General features: G+C 44.0%; 1 protein-coding gene and 1 long non-coding RNA gene across 3 annotated transcripts in view; one reads left to right on the forward strand and one right to left on the reverse strand.

Moving 5' to 3' along the window:
• The window catches only part of TMEM185A (transmembrane protein 185A), a 40,719-nt gene extending 29,106 nt beyond the window's left edge, over window positions 1-11,613 (reverse strand). The window contains exon 1 of one of the 2 annotated variants that reach the window (XM_058659123.1): window positions 11,421-11,613. Coding sequence is in view for 1 of the 2 variants with exons in the window: in XM_004598550.3 (XP_004598607.1) it covers window positions 11,421-11,458 (38 nt within the window). In the remaining variant the exon portion in view is untranslated. The remainder of the gene's footprint in view (window positions 1-11,420) is intronic. The other variant, XM_004598550.3, reaches the window with a different exon arrangement.
• A 79-nt stretch (window positions 11,614-11,692) lies between these two features.
• Window positions 11,693-20,791, forward strand: LOC131478625 (uncharacterized). Its single transcript, XR_009244594.1, has 3 exons — window positions 11,693-11,943; window positions 18,672-18,771; window positions 20,558-20,791. It is a non-coding gene; the product is annotated as an uncharacterized LOC131478625 (long non-coding RNA).
• The last annotated feature ends 957 nt before the right edge of the window (window positions 20,792-21,748 follow it).

Below are 21,748 nucleotides of genomic sequence, written 5' to 3' on the forward strand. Positions count from 1 at the left end.
CAATGCCACAGTGCTAGCCCAGACCTAATTTTTTTTAATCACTTAGATGCTACCAGGAACTTCAGCTGAAATTGATTTTCTCTATCAATATTTGCTGTACCATATACAAAATGGTTATTTTAAGACATTTAATATTTAAAATAATAAACACATTACATATTAACCATAGTTTTTTTGAAAAATCTAATCTGCAACACCAATATAAATCTAGTGAGAAGAATGGCATTGTGTCTACAGTTTTACAAAGTTTTAAATTCTGGTTTCACAGAAGATATCTAGATTTTAATATCTGTATTTGCATTCATTCTATTGTAATGTGTTGCTTTGATTCAAATATGTAAAGAAAATCTGCCCTTACAAAAATATGTAATTAGAAAAAACATATTTTTAAAGATTTTTTTTTATTGGAAAGTCAGATACACAGAGGAGGAGAGACAGAGAGGAAGATCCTCTGTCCGCTGATTCACTCGCCAAGCGGCCACAAAGGCCAGAGCTGAGCCGATCTGAAACCAGGAGCCAGGAACCTTCCCCAGGTCTTCACGCGGGTGCAGGGTCCCAAGGCCCCAAGCTGTGCTTAACTGCTTTTTCACGCCACAAGCAGGGAGCTGGATGGGAAGTAGAGCCATAGGGATTAGAACCTGTGCCCACATGGGATCTTGGCATGTGCAAGGCGAGGACCCCAGCCGCTAGGCCACTGTGCCAGACCCCCCAAAAAACTATTTTAATAGTTCTTTGAAGTAAGAGTTCATATTTCCTTCAACAAAACTCCAAAATTCAACACTTTTTTAAAGGTGTATTTATTTACTTGAAAGATATGGAGAGGTGCACAGAGGGGATTAAGAAAGAGGAAAGGAAGAAGGCAAGAGGAAAGAAAAGAGATTGTCCGTTTTAGGAGGATGATTGGTCAGATTTGTAGGAAAACAACTGAGTAAAGAGAGGACATTGGGAATCCTTGCCAATGTGGAGACAAAGCTAGTTGCGGGCCCAGCACAGTAGCCTAGTGGCTGAAGTCCTCACCTTGAACACGCCGGGACCCCATATGGGCGTCGGTTCTAATCCTGGCCACCCTGCTTCCCATTCAGCTCCCTGCCTGTTGCCTGGGAAAGTAGTTGAGGACGGTCCAAAGCCTTAGGTTCCTGCACCCACATGGGAGACCCTGAAGCAGCTCCGGGCTCCTGGCTTTGGACTGGCGTATCTCTACCCACTGAGGCTGCTTGGGGAGTGAATCAATGGACGAAGATCTTCCTCTTTGTCTCTCCTCCTTTCTGTATATCTGACTTTCTAATAATAATAATAGTAGTAAAAAAAGCTAGTTGCGGGCCCGGCGCTGTGGCCTAGCGGCTAATGTCCTCGCCTTGAAAGCCCCGGGATCCCATATGGGCGCCGGTTCTAATCCTGGCAGCTCCACTTCCCATCCAGCTCCCTGCTTGTGGCCTGGGAAAGCAGTCGAGGACGGCCCAAAGCTTTGGGACCCTGCACCCGCGTGGGAGACCCGGAAGAGGTTCCTGGTTCCCGGCTTCGGATCGGCGCAGCACCGGCCCGTTGCAGCTCACTTGGGCAGTGAAACATCGGATGGAAGATCTTCCTCTCTGTCTCTCCTCCTCTCTGTATATCCGGCTTTCCAATAACAATAAAGAAAAAAAAGAATACCATGAATTATTTTCTTTAAAGTATCCAGTTCACATTACATTCTTGAGACAAGAGCTGCCAAATAACCTGAAGCAAACAACCCCAGCCTCGTTTGTTGGTTGTCCTTCCGGATAAAAATGGTGCTCCATGAAAACAGCAGCTTGCAACTTCGATACACACAGTTCCTTGAGTTAGCTGTTGTACTTCAGTCTCCAGAGAAGGCCTTTAGGCACGCATCCCATTTCTTTACATGGAATGTTAAAACAAATGTGTACTCAGGGGTCAGGATTAAGCGAGATTAATACTTCCTCTGCTTTATGAAGGACGTTCCTAAGTAAAGCAGGTTTTTTTTTTTTTAAACTGCAAGTCTAAAGTGGTAATAAAGCGCTAAAATGTAAGTGTTGGAAAATGATTTTTTTAAACATAATTTAAAGGGAAATGAGTTTTTTTTCCTCCACACAGTTTTTTTTAAAAAATCTACTTGAAAGGCAGAGAGACAGAGAGAGAGATATCTTCCATCTGCTAGTTCACTCCCCAAATGTTTACAACAGTTAGGCTTGGGCCAGAATGAAGCCAGAGGCCCAGGGGTACATGTGAGCCTCTCAAACGGATGGCAAGAACCCAATTACTGAGCCACCACCTGCTGCCTCCCAACATGCATCAGCAGCAACGGAAATCAGAAGCACAGCAGCCAGGATGTGAACTGGCAATCCATTGCGGGATGTGAAAATGCCAACTCAGAAATTATAAATTTACGATGGGGCTGGTATAGTGGTGTAGTGAGTAAAGCTGTCTCTGGCGCACACCATATGGGCACTGGTCCATGTCCTTACTGTTTACATAGCTGAGAGGGATGCACACCCATGAGGGCCTCTGACTAGGGTGGGGAGATTCAGGTGGGGAGGAAGGTAGGTGGGACACATTTCCATTTTCTTTATTCTTCTGTGTCTGAGGGCAGTAGGAGGAGGTGGTTGCTCTTTGCCCGCAAACTACATCAGCGCCCAGGGATGGGGGATGATTATTTGATGACACATTAGAGACCCAGATGTGGGGAAGAATGGTTTCAGGGTGTTACTTGAGTGGTTTCAATAAGCTTGAGACATTGTGGGTTTTGCTGCTCCAAGGTTGAGAATATATTTCAAAGGTCTCTTGATTGATGAAGTTCACCTTAGCACATCCACAGATCCAGGAACACGGTGCAAAGCTTACTTAGAGGAGAATTGTCCAACCTGTTCTGTTTTCCAACCTCGGATGAGGCAGTTGACATCCCTACTGTCCTACATGAGTTGGCCATCATGTCCCCTGTGTACATCTGCATGCGCTGTCCATTGCAAAGGCATCAGCCACTGAGGAGGCCCAAATCCTGTGATTTTTCCTGTGGCCGGAGTTTGAGTCCAGCAGTTCAGTTCAGGAGTTCCCCAAGAAACTTTGCCTGAGGGACTTCAGACTTGATTCTTTGTGTGCCAGCCAGGACAGGGTCAGGTATGGTCTGTCACCTGCACCAGCTAATGCACATAGTGGTGGATGCAGCTGCCTGGTCAGTTCTGCCTCAGCGTCATACTGCACACGGACTGAAGGTGCTAGGCTGCATAAAGCTTATGTTTTTAAAAAGTCACAAATTGTAAACCACTTTGAGATACTATTTTTTTAAAACTTTTATTTATTTTATTACAAAGTCAGATATATAGAGAGGAGGAGAGACAGAGAGGAAAATCTTCCATCCGATGTTTCACTCCCCAAGTGAGCCGCAACAGCCGGTGCTGCGCCGATCTGAAGCCGGGAACCAGGAACCTCTTCCGGGTCTCCCACACGGGTGCAGGGTCCCAATGCATTGGGCCATCCTCGACTGCTTTCCCAAGCCACAAGCAGGGAGCTGGATGGGAAGTGGAGCTGCCGGAATTAGAACCGGCGCCCATATGGGATCCCGGGGCGTTCAAGGCGAGGACTTCAGCCGCTAGGCCACAGCGCCGGGCCCGAGATACTATTTTTTTTTTAAAGATTTATTTAGTCGAAAGACAGAGTTACACACACACACCAACACACACAGATATCAAGTTTTCATCTGCTATTCATTCCCCAAATAGTCACAATAGCCTGGGCAGCGCCAGGCAGAAGCCAGGAACCTGGAACTCCACCCAGATCCTCAACACGGGTATAGAGACCCTCAAGCACTTAAGCCTCTTTGGCTGTTTGCCCAGCTGCATTAGCAGGGAACTGATCAGAAGCGAAGTAGCTAGAATTTGAACTGGTGCTCTCATATGGGATACTGATACTGCCGGTGTCAGTTTAATTTGCTGTGACACATCTGCCCTGAAACATTCAGAACAGAACAGGGTCCAAGTGTAAAAACAAACTCTAAGCTTCCATAAACCAGAAAATGAGGATTTCATTGGATATTCTAGCACTATACTACTTCCTACACTACAGTGGAATAGCTGGATTCCGGCAGTGGAATACTTGAGCTCCGGGACTCATGGGAGACCTGGAAGAGGCTCCTGGATCCTGGATTTGGATCAGCCCTGTTTTGACCATTACAATCATTTGAGGATAATAAAGTGGATGGAAGAGCTCTCACTTTCACACAAATACAAATTCTCTCTCTCTCCTATCACTCTGGCTTCCAAGTAAACATAAATATTTTTAAAAGATTAAGGATAATGGATACAAAGCAGTTACATAATGCCTACCATGTGAAAAGTATTCCCTAAGACACAGACATGATTAATAATAATAATAATAATAATAATAATAATAATCTCAGTTATATCATGACAATTTTCCCACTGTGGGTATCTTAATAGGGCAAAGAGTCACTCCAGTGATTAGCTTCCTGATGATCAGTATCAACAATGTTCTCATACTGATGAGCTGTTTTTGTAACAAGCAATAACGTATACAGAATACCTGCTAGCACTACATATTGTCAAGTTACATGCCAACTGCAGCGCTCTGACACTTCTGTTCACTCCTCTCACAGCATCCAAGACTCATGCCTCCAGACCTGTGTGTACTTCTATATCCCTTTTAAGATGCCATTCTTATCTTCTGGCCTGACAAAAATCCTAAAGGTATCTTTCAAAATCTAGCGTAAGTTACTTTTACTATGGAATCTGTGCTGCCCGTTTTAAATAGAATCGGAGGCTCTCCCCTACTGTACACCCACAGCATTTGGTTCCTGGCTCTGAAATACCTCAAACTCTGTTGAGTTTTAATTTCTCTTTCCATTTCTGATTCTTTTCACTAGCTTTGGGCACTAAGAAAAAGAGAGAAAGAGAGAAAGAGAGAGAGAGAGAGACTCATTTATTTTTGTATTTATTGTAACTAGCACATCTCTTGGCACATGACAGAAATTCAAGAGACATTTGGTGAATTAATGCTTTAAAAATATTTTTGCAAATGAGTGAAAAATGCCAGTTGGCTGCCTTTGGTGAACTTTTACCAGCAATCACATTCATTTTTCTTGACTTCAAATAAAAGACAACTTATAGCACTAACATTGTGAAATAGTGGGTAAACTCATTGCCTGTAATGCTGACAACCCATATGGGCACCAGTTCATGTCCCAGCTCCATCACTTTTTTTTTAAGATTTATTATTTTTTATGAGAAAGGCGAATCTACAAAGAGAAGGAGAGACAAACAGAAAGATCTTCCATCTGCTGGTCCACTCCCCAAGTGGCTACAATGGCCACAAGCAGAGAACTGGATGGGAAGTGGAGCAGCCAGGACATGAACCGGCACCCATATGTAATCCCACCCAGTGCTACAAGGCCGGGCTTTTAGCCACTGAGCCACTGCGGTGGGTCCACTGCTCCAATTTTGATCCAATAACCTGGTAGTGGGCCCAGGAAAAGCAGAGGAAGATGGTGCAAACACCTAGGCCCCTGCCACCTATGTGGAAGACACGGATAAAATGCTTCCTTCCTGGTTGCATCTTGGTCCACCCCTGGCCGTTGAGACCGTATGGGGAGTGAACCAGCAGGTAGAAGAGCTCTCTCTCTCTCTCTCCCTTACTCTTTTAAGTAAGTGAATAAATCTGTTTTAAAAGGCCATTTACGGGCCCGGCGGCATGGCCTAGCGGCTAAAGTCCTCGCCTTGAGGGCCCTGGGATCCCATGTGGGCGCCGGTTCTGGTCCCGGCAGCTCCACTTCCCATCCAGCTCCCTGCTTGTGGCCTGGGGGGGCAGTCGAGGACGGCCCAAAGCTTTGGGACCCTGCACCCGCGTGGGAGACCCGGAAGAGGTTCCTGGTTCCCGGCTTCGGATCGGCGCAGCACCGGCCCGTTGCGGCTCACTTGGGGAGTGAAACATCGGATGGAAGATCTTCCTGTCTGTCTCTCCTCCTCTCTGTATATCCGGCTTTCCAACAATAATAAAATCTTAAAAAAAAAAAAAAAAGGCCATTTACCCAGCAATACCACTCTAGGAATACATCCAAAAGGCTTGTTATGAGAAAGCAAAATGCGCCCGAATGTTCATTGCAGCACAATCAACAATTAAAACAACATGGAAGCAACCCCTATAACAGAGGACTGGATAAAGAAACTGGGGTTCTCTACTTCCAGACTAAGATGAACTCCCAATGAAACTGTTTACTGTATCTTGACAATAGGATGCTGGACTCTCTGCCATTGTCCATGGCCACAATGATGGACATATGACTGTGTATGAAGAACTATATACTATTGTAGCGGTATAGGGGAATTCATTGAGGGGGGAGGGAATTGGGGAGGGGATAAGGGAAATCCCAGGGTTTATGGAACTGTATCATAAAATGATAATAATAAAAAGAAGTAAAATTAAAAAACAAAACAAAAGACATTACAAGTCTATGCTTAAACAATTTAAAAGAATGATAATAAAAGATTAGCTATTGAAAAAAAAATTGTGGTTCATCTACACTATGGAATACTACTCGGCTATTAAAAAAAATGAAATACAATACTTTGCGGCCAATGGACCAAACTAGGGACCATTATGCTTAGGGAAATGAGCCAATCCCAAAAGATTCGATATCATATGTTTGCTCTAATATAATATGATATCAAATCTAGGAATATCATATGTGAATCTGACTCTGTGTCACTTCATACTTACCTGTACGTTCTGTAATAAGATCTTGTGATGTAATTTATTAATCAACCATCCATAAGAGGCTGATTGTTTATAATCACCTGAGATGGTCAATGTCCCTTTTATCACTGTTATTGATACTGCCCATAAATAATGAAGATCTAGTCCTCATTGTATCTACACTAGAGCCCTGGGATACAAGAATGAACTCACAATGAAATGACAGTCTCCTACATGGTTGGGAGACACTCCATCGGCAGCATGATGGACTTGGGAAAATTCACGAAAAGACACACATTGTGAACCTGGAGGGGAGAACGGGGGGGAAGGGAGGGAACTTGGGTGATGGGGAAGGGAGAGCCCAGCGCCAACTAAATTGTATCAAAAAACAATAAAAATTTTAAAAAGGCCATTTACATGGAAGGGTTTTTGGAAATGCAGTGCAGCACATACAAATTTCTGAATGACACAGAACTCATCAGTCCTCCATGGCCACATGGCAGACCCCCGAGAGGCACATGTCTGCCTTTTGTTCCAGTTCAGTGCATGGACAGGCAGTTCTTACAGTTTTCAGTGCCAGTGCTGCCTGGATACCAGGCTAAAGGGCATTCTTTGAACCAGCAACTCCACCAAGGTAGCAAAAAAGTCTCAAGACTGTGTGTTGTGGGGAGGGTACCCACTTAATGGCAAATGCTCCTAGGTCTCTATCTCCAAGGAATGCCTTCTAATCAGAGTTTGCCAGTTTGGTCTAATTCTAATAATGTACCTATTCTTCAACGAGGGGCTCCATGGGTGTTGGAAAGCTTCAGGATTTCAAGGAAGCACTTCTTAGAGGGGTCTGTATGTCTACTTCAGCAAATCTTATCCTGTACAACTAAAAATGTGACTAAGGAAAACAAGTTTATGGGGCCCAGAATAATGTTCAATTGGTTAATCCTCCTCCTTCAAGCACCAGGATCCCATATGGGCACTGGTTTACATCCCAGCTGATCTATATCTCATCCAGCTCCCTGTTTATGCCTAGGGAAAGCAGTAGAGGACGGCCCAAAGCTTTGGGCTCCTGCACCCACGTGGGAGACACAGAATAAGTTCCTGGCTCCCGGCTTCGAATTGGCTCAGTTATGGCCATTGTAGCCACTTGGGGAAGTGAACCGGCAAAAAGAAGATCTTTCTGTCTCTTCTCTCTGTAAATCTGCCTTTCCAACAAAATAAATAAATCTCTAAAAAAAGAAAGGAAAGGAAAGGAAAGGAAAGAAGGAAGGAAAGAAGGAAGGAAAGAAAACAAAAGAAGTTTAGGGCCAACACTGTGGCACAGTAGGTAAAGCTGCTGTCTGCAACAATAGCAACATAGGAGAACAGGAACTGTTCTGGCTGCTGTACTCATGATCCAGCTCCCTGATAATAGCCCGGATAAAGCAGAAGATGGTTCAAATGTTTGAGCCACTCTACCCTTGGGGGAGCCACAGATGAATGCCTTCAGCCTGACTCATCTGTGGTCTCTGGAGCCATGTGGTAAATGAACCAGTGGCTGAAGGATCTGTCTCTTCTTACCTGTAACTCTTTCAAGGTAAAAAAAAAAATCCTTAAAAAAATAAGAAGAAAATGAAGTTTATGATCAATCACCTCTGTGCTCGATGGAAACAGGCAGAGGCTCACCCGGTGGCCTCGCACACCTGTGAATCACTTGTTTCATTGTTATGTCCAGAACTCTGGCAACATGTCAGCAGGTTCAGACTTATTAAGGTCCAAAAGGTAGGGAAGGAGATGTAGAACCAGAATCCATACTTTCATATCCACCAAACCATATGACATAGATATATGCTGCCAAAACAGAATGGCTGAACTTTACCAAAAGAAGACAGTGAATGGAAAGAAAACTAGATGAAACGCCATGAAGAAAGCTGTGATTAAAGGCAGTAGCTTTGGATTTCTCACACAAGATCTGGAGAGTTATTCACGTATTCACTCAGCAAATATTTACTGAGCCCAGCTACAATTCCAGGTCTGGACCCTACACTAATGTTGGCACTAAGGTTTGTGACTGCAGCAGAAAGCATTTTCTTGTCCACAACACTCAGTTTTCTCCCTAGCTATCTTGAAGACTCTCCTTAGCATAGTACTAGATTAAAGTCCAATGTCAAAAAAAAGAGCATGCCCAGAAGACATGTAACTATCAGTTTTTAAAATATCTAGCTTGCGGGCCCAGCATGATAGTCTAGCGACTAAAGTCCTCGCCTTGCACACGCTAGGATCCTATATGGGTACTGGTTCTAATTCCAGCAGCCCCGCATCCCATCCAGCTCCCTGCTTGTGGCCTGGGAAAGCAGTCGAGGATGGCCCAAAGCCTTGGGACCCTGCACCCGTGTGGGAGACCTGGAAGAAGCTCCTGGCTTCGGATTGGCTCAGCTCCAGCCATTGTGGCTGCTTGGGGAGTGAAATCAGGGATGGAAGCTCTTCCTCTCTGTATATATATGACTTCCCAATTTTAAAAAAATAGTCTTTTTTTAAAAATGTAACTTGCGAATATCACCTTACTAATTTCTTTCTGCAATATGTGTAACATATCACTGCTCACTCCCAACTGACAAAATTGAATTCAGCAAAAGAGAACAGTAAAAAATACCTTCAAACTTTTCAGGCAGATGCATTTTAATCTTTGTATAATTAAGAATAAATATACTAGTGATCATTAAAATCTATTTTTACAATTAGTAGCTTATCATAAAATAAATTAATTAAAGGTAAAATGTTAAAGGGTGTTTAACAGTGCAGTGCTATTTTGCTTTGGCAACTGTTTGCCTGCTAGCCTGTCAGATCACTTCAGGCAGCTCCTGTGTTTCCAAATTAGCTGTCATAATACAAATAACTCACGAGGCTTTATATTTGTAAAGTACTTTACAATCAATCATTAATTCAACCTCCCCATCCTACTTGGATAGTATAGTCATGCTACAGATACAACACAGATAGGTGGCTTGCCCAAGGACACTAAACAATTCTACTTTCACTTATCTCTCTTATCATTCTCCCCAGTCAAAACATGGAAAGCATGTCTAGCTCCAGCACAAACCTTCCCAGCAGGAGAGGCAATCCTAATCCCCAGGAACAGCAGAGGAAGACACTGCCACCAGCTGTCTGATCCCTATGCTAAACAAGCTCCACCGTGGAGACTGTCAAGACCCTGTGATAACGGCCACTGGCACTGAGGTTCAGGATATTAGCCCACAGAGAAAGGCTAGCACATTTGCAGGCACCATGGCTCATAGCTTAACATGTCACCATCGCGAAGGAGACAGCGCCCCAGTACATGCATTCCCCCAAGTGTTCCTTTTATTCCCAAACCAAGCAATCAAGATAGTAGTTTCCACTGGGCTCTCAAAACCCAAATCTTGCTCAGTACCATAAACCATCTATTAAAATACCCTTCTACATCTGCAAAACCTGAAACACCTGGCATAGCACCTACCATGCAAATAAATGGTTTAAGTGTGTGACTTCCCACTAGCAAGTAGATGCACTAAATACTGCCTTCATAGAGCGGTAGACTTCAGAGATCAGTCAGCGCAGGGATAGGACATGTCCAGCTTGCAGCTCATTACGAGCCGTGGGAAATCATTACTCTGGTCCTTCCAAGGCAACCCCAGGCAGGACCCACCATCCAATAGCTCTACATAGCAGGCTCATTTGTAACGTGCTAATTCCATGAAGCCTGTGAATGATATTATACACATACAAATGGCCCCTGACACAGAAAAGCTACTCACGCTTGATTTAGGTGGACCTTTTAGTTCTCAGGTGGGCCAAACGAGGCCAGAGAAGCAACCAGTTACATGTAGCCTGGTCTCCAATGTAGGGCTTGTGGCTGAGTTTAGTGCCACAAAAATTTAGAAGTGTCTCCGATGTATTATACACAGTAGTTGGGACTAGCAGGGATAGCAAGAGGAGGAAGTGGTCTGTTTTTCAGGGAGTGCACACCCTAGGAGAGGGAACAGAGCTAGGAAACACTCCAGCAAGTAAGTGAAAACTACTCGATTCCTTAGCCAGCATTTTCTCCACACTGTCCATTGAATGTTCCCTGTCCGGGAAATAAGGACGACAATATCTATTTCTTGCAAATAAACTTACAGTGAAGAGAAAATGCGTATGAAAAAATGATCACCTCCAAAGGCATTATGTAAGGATTGTCATATTCAATCCAAGAATTCAACAATGTTTTAAATATCAATTCAACAAAGAAGCAAACAAGTGATGGGTGGGTATAAATCCAGGAAAAGCTCAAGGGCTGAGAAAAACTGGAGGAAAGCTCTAGCGTGAAGGGTAAGGCTGTCAGGTCGAGTGAGATGGCCCTGGTGCGGAGAACGGAGGGCAGGCAGCAGAGTGAAAGAAGACGCAATCGGAAATCGGAAAATCAATGAGGGAGGGTGAGCAGAGAGGAATGGGCTCCCGTGGAGGCAGGACAAGGCTCCAGGCCAGGCGGCTCAGGCCGTGGCGGGGCAGTCACAGATGGCACAGAGGGTTGGCTGTGCAGCAGAAGGGAAGCAGCACAAACCAAGGCCGACTGTTTACCGAAGAGGGGCTCACACACGCAGCGAGGCTCGGCGGGGATCGCGTTCTCGGGCGGCAGCATCTCGACCGCCAAGCCTTCCCGGAGCGTGCGTCCCAGTGCGCGCCCAAGCCCGCGGGGCGGACTCCTGGCAGCGCTGCCAACGCCGCCGCCTCACCTCGGGTTGAAGTCCTGGAAGAGGCCCCTCAGGTTCATGGCGGTGAACTTCAACGCGGCGTCCTCCTCTTCCTCCCTCCTCTCGTGCCGCGCAGCTTGCGCGTTACAGCGGGTTCAAGATGCCAGCGTCAGTCGCGTCCCAACTGCCGCCGCCCAGAGAAACCTGAGCCTCGGCCACCTCCCGCTCCTCCTTCCGGGCTTCCGTACAGAGCTGCGCTTCCTGCGCATGCGCCCCGGGCCCCCTCCCCTTCCCCCTTATCCCCTCTCCGAGCTCACCCTGCCGAGGATGCCCACTCCACCTCCAGAGGAAACAACTGGGAGATGGAACCTAGGGAACAGAGGGGTGACTGCCAGAGGCCCGAAGGAGAAGGCAGAAGACCTCTTCGTACGCTAACTTGCCTACGCTAAGGCCTAGAGTGGGGAGTTTGTTGCCTGGCAGTCCCACAGTGACGTGTTCACAGACATCTGTCACCTTGGCCTGCTCTGACTTCTGTGGATTTCTTCCAAAGACTACTGAGCCCAAGGTAGGGGTGGAGTGGGGCAGGGCGAGATTAGTGGCAAAGCATGAGACACTGCATCTTTGCGATCTTATCCCAGGCTTCAAGTTAGATCTGTCAGTGACTAGAAACTTTGTGGTACAACTTCTCCTCCAAACCTCAAGCCAGAGCATCAAATTATGATAGTCATCCAAACCACACTATGGTCTCTCTCCTCCTAGTCTTATTTCCCTAATTGGTCCCCTGTCTCTGTTGGCACTTAGGCAGGACAGATTCCTGAACGATTCCTGAACTGGAGATGTTGAATCCATCCTCAGTTTTCTAAAGTGCTGAAGGATTTCTTGGCTGTCGCCTAGACTTTGTGGTCACCTCACAGTGCCCTCTTTCTCCTCTTCAGGTCATCCTACATATAGGGGTCAGGATTTTTTGTTTTGTTTTGTTTTGAAAATGTACACATCTCTGAGTTTGATTTTTCTGCTCTTCAAAATAGAAAAGGTAAAATCAATTTCCCAAGTTTGTAGGAAAAGTCCAATGAGATAGCCTACATAACACACTTCCTGATGCATTCTACATGCTCAACAAATGCTGTTATCTGGTATTGTTGGATACCAGCCTCCTTAAGAATTTCATTTGCTTTGAAGTGCAAGAGCAGAATAAACTCATATTAGGTGACTTAGTCTATTGTCTCCACTTCCTGATGATTTAAGAATTTTCATGAGCAGAGCAATACCTTAAATACTAGTCTAGTATCATTATGGATAATAGTCATAGTTTGTAACAATAGCAGGTGTTCATGGCAATGTTGTACTGACTACCTCCAGAGGCCACTTCAGAGGTTCACAGTTGGGAGAAGTACACTTTGCTATGATGTATCATCCTTCTTCTGAGAACTTGAAAACATTTCACAAGTGGTGATTAGGCTTCCCAACACCCACTGGGGAGTAGACATTATTGTATGAGCTGCTTTCAAGGATGAGTAACCTGAATCAAGTTTCCAGCTGCTGAAGCACCAGGATCCAATAGAAAAGTATTTGGTCCACCTCCCCTGGCAACCTCTAGGTAAACACTGACATCTGGTTCTGAGTTGGTTTCCAAGGAACATTCAAATACAGAACAGAAAGCAAGATGCAGAGAAGCCTGTATAACATGCCCTGAGCCATGCAACTAGTGACAGTAGAGGAGTGAAGATACAGATCAGGATCTGACTGAACTCACAAGTCTACACCGTGCTATTTAGAGAATCCTGCCCATGACCAGATTAACCAACAGCTTAATAAACAGGCACCAGGAGGGAAGAGAGTTGTCACTTCAGATACTTGAACAGCAGGCACTGTAACCCTTTCAATAACTTCACACCCTGGCCAGGTAGATTGCTCAGAGTCCTTGGCCTCATGGATAGAAACTACTTTCATGAAATCCCAAGAAGTCCTGGAACAGAACCCTGCTCTGCAGGCTCACAAATTGTATTTTATCACTTCTCCTAGAGAAGGCCAGGCCACTGGGTCTATCTAGCCTAGAGAACAGGACATTGACACACAGATCATTTGCTATCTGTATTCTTTTGCTCTAGCAAGCCAAGCTGTCAGAGAGTATAAACCTATCTGTGAGGAAATGCAAGGAGAATTGGACTCTCTTAAGGAGTCATGTTCCCAGTATTTAAGAACTGTATTACCACAAGTGCCTCCACTCCACTAGCGGCATAGCACTGTACTCTACTGGTTCTGTCATAGAAACAAGACACTGGAGGTATTCTCTCTCCAGCAAGTACAAAAGACCTTGCTTCTAAGATTCTGCCCACTTTATACCCCTTACTCAGCATTCCAAACTGGATGGAAGACCGAAACTTTCATACGCTATGTGGATAGACCCTTCAGAAAACTGTGACATTTAGGAATGTCACTATGCCAGGAATATGCCTTCATCTTCTGTGCCCCAGCAGTTTGATTTTGACTTTATTTCAACTTTCCCTTGACTTGTCACCAGATTCCATGGCTGTGTGATTAGAAGGTTGACTATATTCTCCACCCAAGAATAAGAAATAACTCTGGATTGAAAAACCATGACCTTAAGTAAGCCAGAGGGCAAATGCATGTGATTTAGGGATGAACACATGTTATATTAGTCTAAAAGCATAGGTATGTATCTGGACCATGGCTTTAAAGACTATGTTGGATTCATGTTTCCCTTCTGATAAATTGAGGGGGGGCAGATTTCTGAAGATAAGAGTGTTGGAAGAGAGAATTGTTGTGCAATCTAATACTTTTATTGGGATCCTGGGTTAGGAAAAGTAAGCGGTTGTGACCCAAAACGCCATCACCAGGATCTTCTTCCTTGTTTGGCAACTTCACCAACACTCTAGTTTGGGGAGAGGCAGCTGGCATTCAATCCTGGGAAATGCTAGTAGGTTTTCTAAGGAGCTCCAGGGAGGTCATATTGATAAATTATTTATTCAGAAAACATGAACGTGCCAGCCTCCAAGGCTGACCCTCTCTTAGCATAAAATTTCCCACCCTACAATTACTGAAGTTCACATCTTGAATGCCACCAATTAGAAGACTGCTGGAGACCTGAGACAAGGTTCAAACTCCTTTCCCACCCCATTCACTGCTACCCTTCAAAGAAGGCTTTTTCTTCTAATAACTTTAGTTTGACTTTGATAAACATTTGGGAATTATTTTCCTGAGATCTCCCTAGGAGGTAGTTGAACCTGAAATTGAGACATGGGTTTGGTAGAATTCAAGCCTGAATTTGAAAATTGAAGAACTAGGGAAGAATTTGAGAGGGGCAGAAGAATAGACCAAGGATGCAATAATTATCATTCTGCTTGGATTTGCAGCTGGCCTATAGTCTTCTCCCAGGGTCCATAAGGATTCACTCATCTCAGGGAGGCTTCCCTTTGAACTTGCAAATTACAGTTTCTGAGACATAAGAGGAAATGACAAGAGTCTCAAGACTCCAGTGGCCCTCCTGCTAGAGCAGCATGGCTCAGATGTTCTGGGCATAAGTGCCTCAACTTGTCTTCTAGGTTCTTGTGCCCACACAGATAAGAATTTGAAGCAGAGACATACTTAGCATCCATGACAGCAGGATTTATTTTTTAAAGTGTGGGAAAGAATATACACAGAAGAGTGTGAGCAACCTCACACAGAGAGATAGCTGTCATGAAAAGGCCAGATGATTGTTTACCAGGAAAGGGCATGTGAGGAGGCCAGAGATGGACTCATAAGCAAGGTTCAGAAGCCAAAATGCAAAAAAAAAAAAATGCATTCTTATGTTTAACAGTCATTTTCAAATGGTAAGGAGTAGTACCCTAAATTAATATAGAAATGAGGTGGAATCAAGATGGCAGAAGAGGTAAAGACATGTTTAAATAGACGGAGAAACATTTAATCAGGATGAAGCAGAAAGGACACATTCCAGGAAATAGGAGAGGACAGAACAACAGCAGAGAGGTACCTGGAGACTGACAGACACAGGAAAGCAGCGAAAACAATGGTGCAGTGCTGCAGTGACTGATAATCTAGTGGTATTCAGCTAACAGTGATCTGAACTCCACCAGCAGCCAGAACTCCACCAGCAACCAGGTAGGAAGGGACTTTCATTGGGAGCTTGGGAGGTGAACCCAGACACAGAACTGTCCGTCCTGCTGGTCTGTTTGATTTGACCAGGAGCAGAGACAGCGCAGCACATCCCAGACAGGCAGTGCAAGAACAGGGTGGAATTCACAGCCTAGTCAGCCCCGTAGAGCCGAATTGGGCGCCATTTTGCGGAAGGAGGCAAAGGCAAGGGAAAGAACTGAGCATACACTGAGCTGTGAGTGAAATCATTTCTGACTCAGTGAACTGCAGCATCGTGGCATTCTACAGGTTCTACCCAAGTCAGGTGCTGGTAGCCCTCAGACCTGGTGGCCAGCATATCAGGAACTCTAGTAGTGACACGTCAGGCACCATTTTGTACAGTGTGGCAAAAATTTTAGGACTGCAGGGACAACAGTGAACTGCACATTTGCTGAACTCACGAGAACTCACTGAGTTCAGTTGATTGCACTGGTCCCGCAGGAAAATAATACCAACTGTGACATCAAATGGGTCAAAAGAGGTCTGTGTGGCACCCAGACCTAACGGCCAAAAGGTTCCAGCAAGATCTGCACCACCAACAATCTAGCTATATAGGACACCTGGTATCTCCCTAATCCGGGGACTTGCTCCAACTGGAAGTGGGAGAAAGGTTGTACAGACAACAGTGCAACCTCAGCATGATTTCACAGGAGGTGAAGAGTGGTGAGCCAGAAGCTGGGGCTACGGAGACCATGGTGGGAATCTAACATAAGAACCCAGACCTGGGGCCGTGGCCGTGGCCTAGTGGCTAAAGTCCTCGCCTTGAACGTGCCGGGATCCCATATGGGCGCCGGTTCTAATCCCAGCAGCTCCACTTCCCATCCAGCTCCCTGCTTCTGGCCTGGGAAAGCAGTTGACGAAGGCCCAAAGCTTTGGGATCCTGCACCCGTGTGGGAGACCTGGAAGAGGTTCCTGGTTCCTGGCTTCAGATCGGCATGCACCGACCGTTGCGGCTCACTTGGGGAGTGAACCATAAGACGGAAGATCTTCCTCTCTGTCTCTCCTCCTCTCTGTATATCTGACTTTGAAATAAAAATAAATAAATCTTTAAAAAGAAAAAAAAAAAAGAACCCAGACCTGGAACTTGCTGGAGGGAGTGGCACAATCGGCTGCAAGCAAAGAGTTGTGTACCAACTGCAATAAGTAAAATCGAAATGTAGACCTGTGGGTGACACAGCTTAGAAACCTGCCCCAAGGAGAAGACTCTAATAATTAGCAGTACAATGACCAAGAGCAAAAGAAGACACAAAGGCAAAATGAATATTACTGAAGACTCCCCTGCAAAGGAGCAAAAGCCTATACCAACCTCAGAGTTAACAGGAAGACATCAAGAAAATGGGGGACACAGGATTCAGAAAATTTATTAGAAAGCTTCTGGTGAACAATGTGAAGCACATACACGAGTTCAAAGAATTTAAAGAATATGTTACACAAGAAATAGCCGCAATAAAGCAAATCAAGGCTGATATATCAGAAATTAAGAACACAGAGCAAATTAAAAGTACAATGGGGAGTCTCCAAAATGGAATGAAGCAAGCAGAAGAAAGAATCTCAGAATTGGAAGATATTTCCTGTCACCAGGGAGAAGCAAACAAAAAGCTGGAAGCAGAGCTGGATCAGGCCAAAAAAGCATTCAAGAATTAAAAAACACTTTTAAGAGGCCTAATATAAGAGTTATGGGAGTCCCAGAAGGTACAGAAAGAGAAACTGGTTTTACAAATATATTTAATGAAATAATAAGGGAAATTTTCCCTAAGCTAGAGAAAGAATTGGGAAACAACATCCAGGAGGGGCACAGAACTCTCAACAGGCTTGATCAAAAGCGATCTTCACCAAGACACGTAATCACCAAGCTCTCTTCAATTGAACATAAGGAAAAGATCCTTAAATGTGCACGTGAAAAAAAATCAATTGACATATAAAGGAATGCCAATTAAACTCACAGGAGATCTCTCACAGGAAACTCTACAGGCAAGAAGAGAATGGAGTGACATATTCCAGATTCTAAAAGAAAAAAATTGTCGGCCTAGGATAACATATCCAGCAAAGCTTTTTTTTGTCTTTGAAAATGAAATAAAATTCTTCCACAGTAAAGAGAAGTTACAAGAATTTGCCTCTTCCAAATCTGCCCTACAAATGATACTTCAAGATGTTCTCATCTTCTGGAGAGGAATAGCACCCAACAAACCAAAGGCAAATGTGAAGAACATCCAGTAAAATGACAATGGAAGACTAAACCAAAGAACAACCCATTGCTAAAATGACAGGACCAAATCACCACCCATTCATATTAAACCCTGAATGTAAATGGCTTAAGCTCCATCAAACCTCGTAGATAAGTAGACTGGATTAAAAAACAGAACCCATCTATTTGTGGCCTAGAAGAGACATTTCACCAAAAAAAAAAAAAATCAGCAGAAACTATTTCTCATGGATTTTGATGTTTTTGTTTTTGTTAGTTTCATCTCTTCAAAACAGTTTCTTTTGATTAAATTATTTAATGACTCATAGATCATACAATTGCATAATTTTCTTCAAGAAGGTTCTTGACTTTTTTTTCATTTCTGCAGCGACACATTAATCATTCAGTAGCATGTTATTTAACTTCATTACATTGTTAATTTCTTTTTTCTTCCTGTTGTTTATTTTGTATTGTGGCTTTTCATTTAAGGGTATGTGCAGTAACTGTGAAATGGAGACTAACATATCCAGATGTGAGGATACAATATAGTATGCATCTCCACTTTCAGACAAAGATGGACTTACAATGAAACTGTTTACTATATCTTGACAATAGGATGCTGGACTCTCTGCCATTGTCCATGCCTGCAATGATGAACATATGACTGTGTATGAAGAACTATATGTTAGTAATGATATAGGGAGCTTGCTGTGGGGGGAGGGAAATGGGGAGGAGATAAGGGAAATCCCAGGAGCCTATGGAACTGTATCAAAAATAATAAATAAATAAATAAATAAATAAATAAATAAATAAATAAAGATTTAAAAAGAAAAAAAAAGAAATGAGATGGAATGTTGAAAGGATTTAGCATGTGTAAGGTTTCTGGGGAGTTCCATAACACCTCTACTTAGAGCTTAACTTCCACGTGACCATAATCCCCTCCTTTCTGATTCCAGATGAGACACAAGTGCCTCATAGGAAAGTAGGCATACTAGATTGACAGGATGGAAGAGTAACAATGAAGGACTGGCAGAAATTATTAGCAATATCTCCCAGGTAACTTATTCCTACCTAATCTTCCTGCCGAGTTCTTCCATGTGACAGGGAGGAAGTGAGACATCCTCCCTTAGGAAGCCAGCTTCCCTCTGTGACGGGCAGGGGCCATTTGCTCTTGGAAAGCAGACCAAGGATGCTGTACCTGGATCTGTAGAGATCCCACTGTGTCCCTGCACTCTCCCTGTGTGCTTCTGCTGCCACCAGGTGCAAGGGAGGATCCTGGTACTTCTGAGCTAAGCCTGCACAGCCTAAGTCAAATGTATGTGGCCAAGAATGTAGAGCAGACGACAAGGAATATACCTGCCCAGAGCTCACCAACAAGCTACTGTTTTATTCTCGTCACCATTCTGCTCTTATTCCTGAGTCTCCACTTACTGCTGTTTTCTCTTTGTGTGCTTTCACAGAATTCTGTCACATTCTTCTGGGATTCTCTGCCCTAACAAATGAGATATCTTCTTCAGTCTTTAACCTTCTTCTAATCTACCTTTGTACCAGGCAGAGCCTGTAACCTTCAGTACTTCAGTGGCCTTCATAAAACACATGTTGTCTGAGTCATTTGCTTTGTGCCAGACACTGTAGGAAGCACTGAGAACATATAGATATGAATAATCGAAATGCAACATTGGGTGCCAGCACAATGGTGTAACCAGCTAATCTTCCACCTACAATGCCAGCATCCTGTATGGAAAAGTAATTCAAGTTCTGGCTACTCAACTTCCAATCCAGCTCCCTGCTACCGGCCTGAAAAAAGCAGCAAAGGATGGCTCAAGTACTTGAGCTCCTGCTTCAAGCTTCAGGTCAGCCCAGCTCTGACCTTAGCAACCATATGGGGAGTGAACCAGTGGATGGAAGATCTCTCTTTCTCTTTCTCTTTCTCTTCTTTTCCTTCCCTTTATCTCTCTCTATAACACAAGTAAAATAAATCTTTAAAAAATGCAGCATGGAAAAATAAATTAAAAAAAATGCAACATTGTACACAATATGGTTATATGATTTTCACTGAATCTCAAAGGAAGAGAAGTAAGATTTAAGGCAAAGAAAACATGTTAAAGGCACATAAGTCAGTGGAATTTCTGAACACAGGGCGTAGCATGCTGGCTCAACTGGCTAAATTCTCACTTTGCAAGTGCCAGGATCCCATATGGGTGTCGGTTTGTGCTCCGGATGTTCCACTTTCAGCTCCCTGCTTTTGTGTTGGGAAGCAGAGGATGGCTCAAAACCTTGGGACTCTGCACCTACATGGGAGACCAAGGAGAAACTCCTGGCTTCAGGTCAGCTCAGCTCTGGCCATTTTGGTCATTTGAGAATAAGCCAGGGCCCGGCGGCGTGGCCTAGCGGCTAAAGTCCTCACCTTGAACGTGCCGGGATCCCATATGGGCGCCAGTTCTAATCCCAGCAGCTCCACTTCCCATCCAGCTCCCTGCTTCTGGCCTGGGAAAGCAGTCGAGGACAGCCCAAAGCCTTGGGACTCTGTACCCGCGTGGGAGACCTGGAAGAGGTTCCTGGTTCCTGGCTTTGGATCGGTGCAGTACCAGCCGTTGCGGCTCACTTGGGGAGTGAATCATCGGACGGAAGATCTTCCTCTCTGTCTCTCCTCCTCTCTGTATATCTGACTGTAATAAAATAAATAAATCTTTAAAAAAAAAAGAGAGAATAAGCCAGCAGATGGAATATCTTTCTCTCTTTCCTTCTCTCTATAAAATCTGCCTTTCAAATAAAAAATACATCTAAATAAAAAAGAGAAAAATATTAACTACAGCTACTCTTAGATTTCCTTTATTTGCAGGCCAGTTTTTCATCCAGACTGGTTCACATTGTCTTCAAATAGCCATGTGGCGAGGATAAATTGACTGAACTCCAAACTCCAACCATGGGATTGAGTAGCTCCCATCCAACCTTGAGGAAACTTTCCATGGGAGCTCCAAGGCATGCTCCTTTTAGATAGGTCCTTTGATTTGGGCTCTGAAATCTCCCTGTAAAATTGTTTTCCATGAGCTTACTTCTGGATTAAGTCAGGACTCAACTGTGTACAAACACACTTTTTAAAGAGGTTTATTTATCTAAAAGAGAGAGAAGTGGGGTGGGGTTGCGGAGAGAGTCTCTTCCATTTGGCGATTCACCCCCAGATGGCCACAATCTCCAGGGCTAGGTCTGGTCCATGTTGAAACCAGGAACATGAGACTTCATCCAAGGCTCCTCATGAATGGCAGCGGCCCAGTTCTTGGACCATCCGCTGGTGCTTTTCCAGATACGTTAGCAGGGAACTGAATTGGAGAGCTTTCCCAAGGTTGCATGGAAGGCTCAGCTTGGGATATCTTGATGCTGCCAGCCACTTCCCTGTGTCCTTGCAATCTAATAAACAGTCCATGCTCAGGGAGTACTTGCCCCTGCAGTAAATGTCACTGCTGGACATTTATAAGGGTCCCATATATAAGCAATTTTTTTCTCCCTGCCTCAAACTGGATACTTCATGTCTACTGGAGCAGTGATTTTTACTTCCGAAATTTCTAGAAGCTACAGGCATTATCTGTGAGCACCCAATTTCCATTATCTTATCTGATTTTTGAGGTCATTGACTAAGCTTTTTCCTTGTCTTGTCACAGAACATCTTATACCATGTTTGCTCAGTTCTAAGATATGAAATGAACCATCCATTTAGTAACATATTTTCAAGGAAAAAAAATATTCATCAGTTCATGTACATATTAATCATAGGATATGTATTGTTTCAAAAACATTAAAAATTCAGAGAAGAGAATGTACCTTAAGTGTGCAGTAGTAACAGCTCCTTTTTATAGACCACCCATTTTGAGCCATCTTTTTTGTCAATAGAATTTACTTGTATATTTTTTTCATTTTCATTCTAATTAGAAACATAGGGTAGCTTTATATTAGCTTTCTACAATATTGTGTTTTAACTTTATCTAGTAAAATAAGATGCAGGACAACTTTTATACAGCTTAGGGGATTTAAAAAA

Source organism: Ochotona princeps, chromosome X, assembly GCF_030435755.1.
Source record: "Ochotona princeps isolate mOchPri1 chromosome X, mOchPri1.hap1, whole genome shotgun sequence".
Taxonomy (NCBI): Eukaryota; Metazoa; Chordata; class Mammalia; order Lagomorpha; family Ochotonidae; genus Ochotona; species Ochotona princeps.